The sequence below is a fragment of the Panthera uncia genome, assembly GCF_023721935.1.
Source record: "Panthera uncia isolate 11264 chromosome C1 unlocalized genomic scaffold, Puncia_PCG_1.0 HiC_scaffold_4, whole genome shotgun sequence".
Classification (NCBI taxonomy): Eukaryota; Metazoa; Chordata; class Mammalia; order Carnivora; family Felidae; genus Panthera; species Panthera uncia.
In genome coordinates this window covers 33,642,214-33,654,271 of record NW_026057585.1, presented here as the reverse complement: position 1 = coordinate 33,654,271, position 12,058 = coordinate 33,642,214, and the positions used below count along the sequence as shown (strand labels likewise).

Genomic DNA, 12,058 nt, shown 5'->3' with positions numbered 1-12,058 from the left:
GAAGCAGCAGAAAGAGAAATCAAGGAATTGGTCGTATTTACAATTGCACCAAAAACCATAATATACCTAGGAATAAACCTAACCAAAGAGGTGAAAAATCTATACACTGAAAACTATAGAAAATTTATGAAGGAAATTGAAGAAGACACAAAGAAATGGAAAAACATTCCATGCTCATGGATTGGAAGAATAAGTATTGTTAAAATGTCAATACTTTCCAAGGCAATCTACATATTTAGTGCAATCCCTATCAAAATAACACCAGCATTCTTCACAGAGCTAGAACAAAGAATCTTAAAATTTGTATGGAACTAAAAAAGACCCTCAATAGCCAACGCAATCCTGAAAAAGAAAATCAAAGCTGGAGGCATCATAATTCTGGACTTCAAGCTGTATTACAAAGCTGTAATCATCAAGAAAGGATGATATTGGCACAAAAACAGACACATAGATCAATGCAACAGAATAGATAACCCAGAAATGGACCCACAAACATATGGCCAACTAATATATGAAAAAGCAGGAAAGACTATCCAATGGAAAAACAACAGTCTCTTCAGCAAATGGTATTGGGAAAACTGGACAGTGGCATGCAGAAGAATGCTCCTGGACCACTTTCCTACTTAAAATTAAACTCAAATTAGATGGAAGACCTAAATGTAAGACAGGAAGCCATCAAAATCCTAGAGGAGAAAGATGGCAAAAACCTCTTTGACCTTGGCTGCAGCAACATCTTACTTGACATGTCTCCACAGGGAAGGAAACAAAAGCAAAAATGAACTACTGGGACCTCATCAAGATAAAAAACTTCTGCATTGCAAAGGAAACCATCAACAAAACTAAAAGGCAATCAACAGAATGGGAAAAGATATTTGCAAATGACCTATCAGATAAAGGGTTAGTATCCAAAATCTATAAAGAACTTACCAAACTCAACACCCCAAAACCAAATAATCCAGTGAAGAAATGCGCAGAGGACATGAATAGACACTTTTCCAAAGAAGACATCCAGATGGCCAACAGACACATGAAAAGATGTTCAATATCACTCATCATCAGGGAAATACAAATCAAAACCACATTGAGATACTACCTCACACCAGTCAGAGTGGCTAAAATTAACAACTCAGGAAACAACAGATGCTGGTGAGGATGTGGAGAAAGGGGAACCCTCTTGCACCCTCGGTGGGAATGCAAACTGGTGTCTGGAACAGTGTTGAGGTTCTTTAAAGAATTAAAAATAGAACTACCCTAAGGCCCAGCAACTGCACTACTAGGAATTTATCCAAAGGATACAGGCGTGCTGTTTTGAAGGGGCACATGCATCTCAATGTTTATAGCAGTGCTATCAACAATAGCCAAAGTATGGAAAGAGCCCAAATGTCCACTGACTGATGAATGAATAAAGATGATGTGGTATATATATACAATGGAATATTACTCGGCGATGGAAAAGAATGAAATCTTGCCAGTTGCAATGGAATTAGAGTGTATCATGCTAAGTGAAATTATTCAGTCAGAGAAAGACAAATGTCATATGACTTCACCCATATGTGGAATTTAAGATATGAAACAGATGAACATAAGGGTATGGAAGCAAAAATAATATAAAAACAGGGAGGGAGACAAATCATAAGAGATGCTTAAAGATAGAGAACAAACTTAGGGTTGCTGGAGGGGTTTTGAGTGGGGGAATGGGCTAATTGGGCAAGGGGCAATAAGGAGAACACTTGTTGGGATGAACACTGGGTCTTATAAGTACATGATGAATCACTGGATTCTATTCCTGAAATCATTATTATACTATATGTTAACTAACTTGGATATAAATTTTAAAAAATTAAAAAATGAAAAAAATGAAAAAAAACTGAAAATGAACTAAAAAAATAGAGTCATGTTGTTTTTCAAGCAAAAAAAAAAAAAGCTAAGGAAGTTTAAGATGCTTTTCAAATTTTTCTGGAAGCAGTGGTTTGGCTTCTCAACCCAAAAAGAACCTAAATACACTGAATTCCTTGGATTAAGAAACACTTATAGATCCAAATGTTATGTAAATTGGAAACAGAATATACGTGATATTCAAAAAATGTTTCTCTAAAAATAGAAGTCCAAGATGGCCACCACAACAATTTCACAAACATTTAGAGTGACCTTCAACATTTACTTCAAAGAGAATTTTAGGAAGTGAAAGTTGATTTTTCAGATTTCAGGCTTGAGGAAATTAATATATTGATGATAGTTACCTACCTACCAGTTTGTCCATTCAATCTGGCTATTTAAGTCTTCATTTCAAATATGGCCACTGATATTTTTACATGGGAGAGGGGTATATTGGATCAAACAACCCATCAATTCACTATTAAAAATGAATTATGTTTATATACATATTATATACTATTATGTACAAAACTCAGAACAAAACATTGTAGAAGAAAGAGAGAGGTCATATTCAAATTAGGGAGCTAAGATATCTGCACATTAAAAATAATTAGCAAATATATTAGCAACATAAGATGGTAAAATATTTCTATTGAATAACTTCTATAAATAATAAATATTATAGGACTGAGGAATATGGAAAGATTACTGTTCGGGTGAGCTTAGGAAAAGGGAGTCTGTACTAGATTGTGAAGGAAAGATAGGATTTATGTAGATAAAGTTTAGATAATACTGTGAGTATGCACAGAATGTTGTGAGAAAATGAATGACATAGAAACTATAGGGAGAGAGTTATCAGATGACCAATTTGTTTAGCAACTGACACTATAAACAGGAAGGGAAGAGAGATAAGACAGGAATAGAGAACATCCTAAACATAAATATGCTAATAAAAATGACATGGAATAAATTCTATACATAATCTAATACAATTTTGGCTGATGAAGTTGGTCTCATAAAATCCTTCTAAGAGTGGAAGAGGACAAAAACTGACAGAAGGCTTGAGAATATAATGACATTCATCCACCTATTTGACAACTCTATTGAATTCCTACTATACATCAGGAACATTATGTTCTAGAAATTGGGTATATAAAGATGAAAAAACCAGACAAGAGTCTCATTTTCATGGATCTTACTTTTTGGTAGGGAAAGACAAGACACTAAACAAAAAACCAAATGTATATAAAAAAAGTGGTTAGATAATATAGATGGCATTAAATATCATGAAGTAAATCTAATATGATGCAAAGTGAAGAATAGAAAGAGAAGGCCTTTCCCGAAGTAACATTTCAGCTGAGATCTGATGATGAGAAAAAAGCAGCAATGGGAGGAGGTGAAGATGAATCCAGAAAAAAAGGAACAGAAAGTACAAAGAACTAGGCTTCTTCTGGGATCAAAACCTTAAGATATTACTCATAACTCAATAATGCTTATTTTCATTTGAAACTGAGCAAAACCACCAGAGAACACTGATTCAATTTAGAAGCAAGGTGTGAAATTTGCTGTAATTACCTTATAGCCCTCTGCTCCAGGCTCTCCTCTCTCTCCTTGTTCCCCCACAGGACCCTACAGAGACCACATGCAAAAACAATCAGTTCCACAGCTGGATCCAAGTATTTGTGAATGCAGATAATACAGTTAGTGTGGCATATTTTTTTCCCCAAAAATGTGAAACCAAATGTATAATTATTTGTTTAGTTCCACTAATATATTTCAAAAGACTGAATATCAATAACATTAAGAACATCATAAGCATTGAATTATTTGAAGAGAATCTCATAGTGATCTTGCTAGGAAAAATACTGAAGAAATGAAGTCCACTTAAACATTATGAATTTTCAGATGGATGAAGTATGTTACACATGATGTCAAATTAGCTTGCATTTTTACTTAATGTTAAAATGATAGAAAAAGATTTAATCTGGATCATTCAGCCATGTAATCAATTCCATTAATTAGAAGATCAATTTAATAATCTTTTTATTTATTTATTTTTATATTTTGAAGTACAGTTGGCATACAATATTATAATAGTTTCAGACATACAACATAATGGTTTGACATTTATACACATTATGAAATGATCACCAGAATAAGTCTGGTCACCAGCTGTCACTATATGTAGTTATTATAATACTATTGACTATATTCGCTATGCTGTACTTCACATCCCCATGACTTATGTATTTTATAACTGAAAGTCTATAACTCTTAATCCCCTTCACCTATTTCACCCACCTCCTTATACCCTCCCCTCTGGCAATCACCAGTTTGTTCTGTGTACTTATGAATCTGTTTCTGTTTTGTGTTGTTTTGTTTTTTGGACTCCACATGTAAGTAAAATAATACACAATTTGTTCCTCTCTTATTTCACATAGCATAACGCCCTCTAGGTTCATTTTTGTTGTCATGAATGACAAGAATTCACTCTTTTTATGGCTAAGTAATATTACATTTTGTGTGTGTGTATATATATACATCTTCTTTATCCATTTGTGTATCAGTGAACACTTAGGTTGTTTCCATATCATGGCTATTGTAAACAATGCTGCAATGAACATACATACAATGAAGATACAGGTGTATGTATCTTTTCATATTATGTTTTTCAATTTTTTTTTCAGATAAATACCCAGGTGTCAAATAGCTGGATCCTGTGGTATTTCTATTTTTAATTTTTTGAGTAATCTCCATACTGGTTTACGTAGTGGCTGCACCAATTTATATTCTACCAACAGTGCATGACGGTTTCTTTTTTTCCACATTCTCACCAACATTTGTTATTTCTTGTTCTTTTTTGATACTAGTCATTCTGACAGCGATGAGGTGAAATCTCACTGCGGTTTTGATATGCATTTCCCTGATTAGTGATGTTGAGCATTTTTTCATATGTCTATTGGCCTTCTATACATCTTCTTTGGAAAAATGCCTATTCAGGTCCTCTGCCCATTTTAAAAATCAGATTGGTTTATTTGTGTTGAGTTGTAGGAGTTCTTTATATATTTTGGATATTAATCTCTTACTGGATATATCATTTGCAAATATCTTCTCTCATTTGCCTTTTTGTTTTGTTGATGATTTCCTTTACTGTAAAAAACTTTTTAGTTTGATGTAGTCCCAATTGTTTATTTTTGCTTTTATTGCCTTTGCCAGAGGAGACACATACCACAAAAATACTGCTAAGACTGATGTGCCAGAGTTTATGCCTGTTCTCTTTTGGAAGTTCTATGATTTCAGGTCTTACATTTAGGTTTTTAATCCACTTTGAGTTTATTCTTGCATGTAATGGAAAAAAGTGGCCCAGTTTCATTCTTTTGCATGTAGCTGTCCAGTTTCCCCAACACCAATTATTGAAAAGATTATATTTTCCCCATTGTATATTAATTGATCATATAAGTGTGTGTTTATTTCTGGGCTCTCTATTCTGTTCCATTGACCTACGTGTCTCTTTTTGTGCTAGTACCAAACTGTTCTGATAACCACAGCTTTGTGTGCAGTTTGAAATCAGGCAGCATGATACCTGAAGCTTTCTCAAGACTGTTTTGGCTATTCAGGGTCTTTTGTCATTGCATACAAATTTCAGATCATTTGTTCTAGTTCTATGAAAAATGCTATTGGAATTTTGATAGGAATTGTACTGAATATGGAGCTTGCTTTGGATAGCATAGACATCTTAACAATATTAATTCTTCCAATCCACAAACAATGTATCTTTCCATTTATTTTTGTCATCTTCAGTTCTTGCATAAATGTCTTATAGTTTTCAGAATATAGGTCTTCTGTCTCCCTGGCTAAATTTATTCCTAGATATTTTATTATTTTTCTTCAATTATAAATAAGATCATTTTCTTAATTTCTCTTTCTGATAATTTGTTTTTATTGTATAGAAATGCAACAGATTTCTGTATATTCATTTTGTATCCTAATTTAGTAGTTGTAATAGTTTTTTGGTGAAGTCTTTATTTTGTATTTACAGTATAATGTGATCTACAAATGTTGACAGTTGTGCTTCTGTCTTACCAATGTGGATGTCTTTCCTTTCTTTTTCTTCTCTTATTGCTATAGCTGACATTTCCAGTACTATGTTGGATAAAAGTGGTGAGAGTAGGCATCTTTCTATTATTCCTGATCTTGGAGGAAAAGCTTTCAGCTTTCCACCATTGAGTATGATGCTAGTTGTGGGTTTGCCATATATGGCATTTCTTATGTTAAGGAATTTATTGAGAGTTTTCATCATAAGTGGATGTTGAATTTTGTCAAATGCTTTTTCTGCATCTATTGAGAAGATCATGATTTTTAGCCTTCATTTTGTTAATGTGGTGTATCAAGTTAATTGATTTGCAAATACTGAATCATCCTTGCATCCCTGGAATAAATCTTATTTGATTGTGGAATATGATCCCTTTAATGCATTGCTGAATTTTTTTTTGCTAATATTTTGTTGAAAATTTTTGTATCTATGTTCTTCAGGGATATTGGCCTATACTTTCCTTTTTTGTACTGTCTTTTCTATGCTAGCCTCATAGAATGAATGTGAAAGCATTCCTTCCTCTAATTTTTCTTGAATAGTTTGAGAGTTTTGTTGAGTTGAGTTTTGTACTGTCTTTTCTATGCTAGCCTCATAGAATGAATGTGAAAGCATTCCTTCCTCTAATTTTTCTTGAATAGTTTGAGAAGGATAGGTATAAACACTTTCTTAAATGTTTGGAAAAATTCACCTGTGAAGCCATCTGGTCCCTGAGTTTGGTTTATTGGGAGTTTTTTGGTTACTGATTCATTTTCATTACCAGTAATCAGTCTGTTCAGATTTCTATTTCTTCCTGATTCAGTTTTGGAAGATTATAAGGGTTTAGGATTTTATCTTTTTTTTTCTAGGTTGGCCAATTTCTTGGCAAACCTGTTTGTAGTAGATTTGGGGATGCTGTGCTTTTATTTCCATTTGTCTTCAAACAAAACTAATGTTTAGTTAGCAGAATGTTGTTTAGCTTCCATGTACTTGTATATTTTCTCCATTTTTTTTCTTGGTATTTATTTGTAGTTTCATATCATTGTGATCACAAAAGATGCTTGATATGATTTCAATATTCTTAAATTTATTAAGATGTTTTTTGTGGTCTAACATGTGATTTTTCCTAGATAATGTTCTGTGTGCACTTGAGAAGAATGCATATTCTGCTGTTTTTGAATGGACTGTTCTGTATATACCCATTAGGTCCCTCTGGTCTAATGTGTTGTTTAAGGTTACTATTTACTTATTGACTTTCTGTCTGGATGATCTATCTATAGACGTAAGTGGAGTATTAAAGTGTCCTACTCCTATTGTATTACTATCAATTTCTCCCTTGATGTTTGTTAATATCTGCTTTTTAAATTTAAGTGTTTCTAAGTTGGGTGCATAGATATTTATAATTGTTATATCCTCTTGTTGAATTGAACCCTTTATCATCATGTAGTGCCCTTCCTTTTGTCTTGTTACAGTGTTAATTTTAAAGTCTATTTTATCTGATATGATACCCCTGGTTTATTTTTTTTTTTCATTTCCACTTGAATGGAGTATTTTTTTCTATCCTTTCACTTTCAGTCTGTGTGTGTCTTTGGGTCTGAAGTGAGTCTCTTGTAGGCAGCATATAGCTGGGTCTTTTTTTTTTTAAATTTTTTAAATGTTTCTTTATTTTTAAGAGAGAGACAGGGAGACACAGCGTTTGAGTGGGGGAGGGGCAGAGAGAGACACACACACACACACAGAATCTGAAGCACGCTCCAGGCTCTGAGCTGTCAGCATAGACCCTGATGTGGGGCTCGAACTCACAGACTTGAAATCATGACCTGAGCTGAAGTCACTTAACTGACTGAGCCACCCAGGTGCCCTGAAATGGGTCTTATTTTTCTTATCCATTCAGTCACCCTATGTCTTTTGATTGGAACATCTAATCCATTTACATTTAAAGTATCAACTGATAGGTATGTACTTAGTGCCATTTTGTTAACTGTTTTCTGGTTTGTATATGTAGTTCTTTTCTGTTCCTCTCTTGCTCTCTTCCTCTGTGATTTGATGATTTTCTTTAGTGTTATGTTTGGATCCCTTTTTCTTTATTTTTTTGTGAATCTATTGTAGGTTTTGGTTTGAGGTTTCCATGAGTTACATATATAACACCCTATGTACATAGCAGTCTATTTTAAGTTGATGGTCACTTAAGTTCAAACACATTCTAAAAGCCCTACATTTTTTATTCCCCTCTCCCCATGTTTTGTGTATTTGGTGCCATAATTTACATATTTTTATTTTGTATATCCCTTAGGTAATTATTGTAGATATAGTTGTTTTTTCTACTTTTGTCCTTTAACCTTCATACCAGCTTTATAAGTAGTTGATCCACTCTCTTTACTGTATGTTTGCTTTTACCAATGAGCCTTTTTCTTTCATAATTTTTTTTTACCTCTATTTATGGTGTTTTCTTTTCCATTTTAAGAAGTCCCTTTAACCTCTCTTGTAAGTCCAGTTTAGTGGTGATGAATTCCTTTAACTTTCATTTGTCTGGGAAACTCTTTATCTCTTTAATTCTGAATGACAATCTTTCCAGGAAGTGTATTCTAGTTGTAGGTTTTTCCTTTCAGCACTTTGAGTATATCAGGCCTCTCCTTTCTGGCCTACAAAATTTCTGCTGAAAAATCAGCTGATGATCTTATAGGTGTTACCTTGTAAGTAACCAGTTGCTTTACTCTTGCTGTTTTTAAGATTCTCTCCTTACCTTTAATTTTTGACAATTTACTTACTCTCTGTTGGTGTGAACCTCTTTGGGTTCATCTTGTTTGGAGCTCTCTGTGCATTTGCAGCTGGATGTTTGTTTCTTTCCCCAGGTTAGGGAAGTTTTCATTTATTATTTCTTCCTTTTGTCTTGTTACACTCTTTGCTTTAAAGTCTATTTTATAAGACTTCTGTTGATATTTATTGTCCAAGAGTTTCCTTAAACTATCCTCTTTCTTAACCTTCTTTCTTTTTACTCTTCAGTTTGGATGACTTCCACTACCTTGTCTTCCAGATCGCTGACCTGTCTATATCCTTTAATCTGCCATTGTTCTCCCTAGTGTATTTTTTTTTTCATTTCAGCTATTGAATTCTTAAGTTATGATTAGTTATTTTTTATATTTTTCTACCTCTTTGTTGAATTTCTCATTGTTCAACTACTCTTCTGAGTTCCATGAGCATCTTTATGACCATTACTTTGAATTCTTTATCAGGCAGATTGCTTATCTCTGTTTCGTTTGGTTCCTTCCTGAGGTTTTGTCTTATTTTATTTGGAATGTCCTCCTGTCTCCTTGTTAGGCCCGACTCACTGTGTGTGTTTCTATGTATTAGGTAGATCAGCTATGCCTCATGGTCTTGATGGAGTGGTCTCATATAGAAGGTGTCCGTTGGGCCTTAGAAGCACACTCCTCCTTTGTCACCAGAACCAGGTGCTCCAGGAGTGCCCTGTGTAGTCTCTTTGTGCCTTCTTATTGCTGGCATGCTTGTGAGAGGGGCTGGCTCCTGGCCCATTGGCTGCAATGACTGGCCACAACTGCTGTGGGCACACTGGTGGGGAGGACTGGCTCCTGACATGGCTGGCTGAGAGGCCTGGCTGTGGCGGCTGTGGGTGTGCTGGTGGGTGGGATAGCCCCTGGTGTGCCTGGCTATGAGGTCAGGCCAGGACTGTTGTAGGCATACTGATGGGTGGGCCTTGCCCCTTGTTCCTGTCAGGAGCCACACTGGAAGGGCGCCAGTCCAGGCCAAAACTACTCGTTTGGTGTGTTGGGACAAGAGTTACTTTGGAGAACACCAGTCCTGGGCAAGGCCACCTGCAGGGTGTGGCAGGATGGGAGCTGTTTTGGGAGACAATGTTTAATGATCTTTTTAAAAGCATCTAATAGCTACCTACTTTAACATTCTTGATCAGAAACTCTGTTGTTTATTCTTTTTAATTTTTAAGATATAAATTAACCTAATGAAAATTGCATCTATTTATTTTAATCTGTATGGTAGTAGTTAATAAACCTACACTTTTAACTTTTTTTCAAATATTCCTAATATAAATTCTTTGATATGATAAACTATTCAAATTATCTAGTGTAAAATATACTTGGAAAAGCAATTTTTGCATACGAGGACCTACTGTCTAAAATGAAAGTCAAATTGAAATCTTTGTGAAAACCATAAAATTGATGAGGACAATTGATTGACAAATTTTAACTTATTCCTATGTGAGTAAAGATATTTGACATAATGTAAGGACAATAATCTCTGACTCTGTTTTAATGATTTATAATATTCTTGGTTTAAGTTTCACACCTGTTTTATGTCTACTAGACAAAATAATGATTGTTATGCTAAACTTTTAATATATTTATTATATTTTAGTGACATTCTTTGATTCTGGCATACTTGAATCTGGGGAAAAAACAAGCACTTTTATACACTATTTGCCCATATGTTTCCATTTGCTGTTAAGTTTTTGCATTATTTCCATATTTTTCCCTGTCAGGGCTTTAGGGAGACTAGAACATATTTGATAAAAACCTTATATATATTTTATAGATAAGTATGCCTCTATATGAGATGGCTTGATTTAACCAGAATAATTCTAAAATCTTTTGTATTTCTAAAACAAAATATAACTTTCACTCATCTCCAAAGAGCCAGATCAAAGCACCAGAAGTAACTACATAATGTGATCCTTCTGCTTTAGTATTTAAACATATTTTTTAATGTTTATTTATTTTTAGGAGAGAGAAAAAGAGACAGAGCATGAGCCAGGGGAGGGGCAGAGAGAGAGGGAGACACAGAATCCAAAGCAAGCTCCAGACTCTGAGCTGTTAGCACAGAGCCCAAAGCGGGGCTTGAACCCATGAACCATGAGATCATGACCTTAGCAAAGTCAGATGCTTAACCGACTGAGCCACCTAGGCACCCCTAGGATTTTTAAAATCTTATATGATATCATGTAGAAAATTGAAAATCAAACCAATTATATTTATTTCTATGAGTTAAACACTTTTATTCTACCTATTTAATTTACATATGCCCTATAAGATTATTTTCATAAAATATGAATATAGAGATGGTCATTCAGATAATCAAAGCTACAATAGCTACTTTTCTTTTTTTTAACATATATTTTTAATGTTTATTTTTGAGAGAGAGAGAGAGAGAGAGAGAGAGAGAGAGAAAGAGAGTGGGGGAGGGGCAGAAAGAGAGGGAGACACAGAATCTGAAGCAGGCTCTAGGCTCAGAGCTGTCAGCACAGAGCCTGACGTGGGGCTTGAACCCACAAACTTGGAGATCGTGAGCTGAGCTGAAGTCAGATGCTCAACCAACTGAACCACCCAAGTTCCCCTATAATAGCTTTTCAAAACAGAGTTTATGGTTAATCTTCAGATACTTATTAGAAGACTATGGATCAGTGATCTTCAAAGGGTATTGGTTATAATAACTGATAAAGTTTTAAAGTCATTTGGTAACTATATGTAAATTACTATAAAAAAGTATACAGGTCAGATTTTTTTAATACTCAGAAATAAATATGAATTTGATGATTTTTTAAACATTTTTTACTATTTATTTACTTTTGAGAGAGAGAGAGAGAGAGTGAGCAGGGGAAAGGCAGAGAGAGAAGGAGACACAGAATCCAAAGCAGGCTCCAAGCTCTAAACTGTTAGCACAAAACCTGATGCAGGACTCAGATCCATGGACTGTGAGATCAAGACCTGAGCCAAAGTCAGATGCTTAACCAACTAAGCCACCCAGGCGCCCCATGAATTTGATGATTGAAGAAATGTCTGCCCTAAAATATCTAGAGTATAGTATTTTGATAATCTCTGCAAAAGGTTGTTATAGTGCATTTCATGCTGAAAGTTAGATTTGGAAAGTCACCGTAATTAAACTATATATTATGCTAAGGATCTTGACTTGGATATAAATAGATTTTACATTTAGATAATACAACTATAAATAGTATGTGCCTACAAAACCATGTTATGAAACTAACAGAATAAAACTCCCTGAAAAGATGTGATTGGTTATATGAATCTATTATATTCATTGCATTTTATCTTGAAACATCAAAATAATTTTAGAAAAAGACCT

General features: G+C 34.3%; 1 protein-coding gene across 1 annotated transcript in view; it reads right to left on the bottom strand.

Moving 5' to 3' along the window:
• COL24A1 (collagen type XXIV alpha 1 chain) overlaps positions 1-12,058 on the bottom strand; it is a 390,296-nt gene that overhangs the window by 81,259 nt on the left and 296,979 nt on the right. Inside the window, exon 44 of the mRNA XM_049618486.1 lies at positions 3,451-3,504. Within this exon, the coding sequence (XP_049474443.1) occupies positions 3,451-3,504 (54 nt within the window). The remainder of the gene's footprint in view (positions 1-3,450; positions 3,505-12,058) is intronic.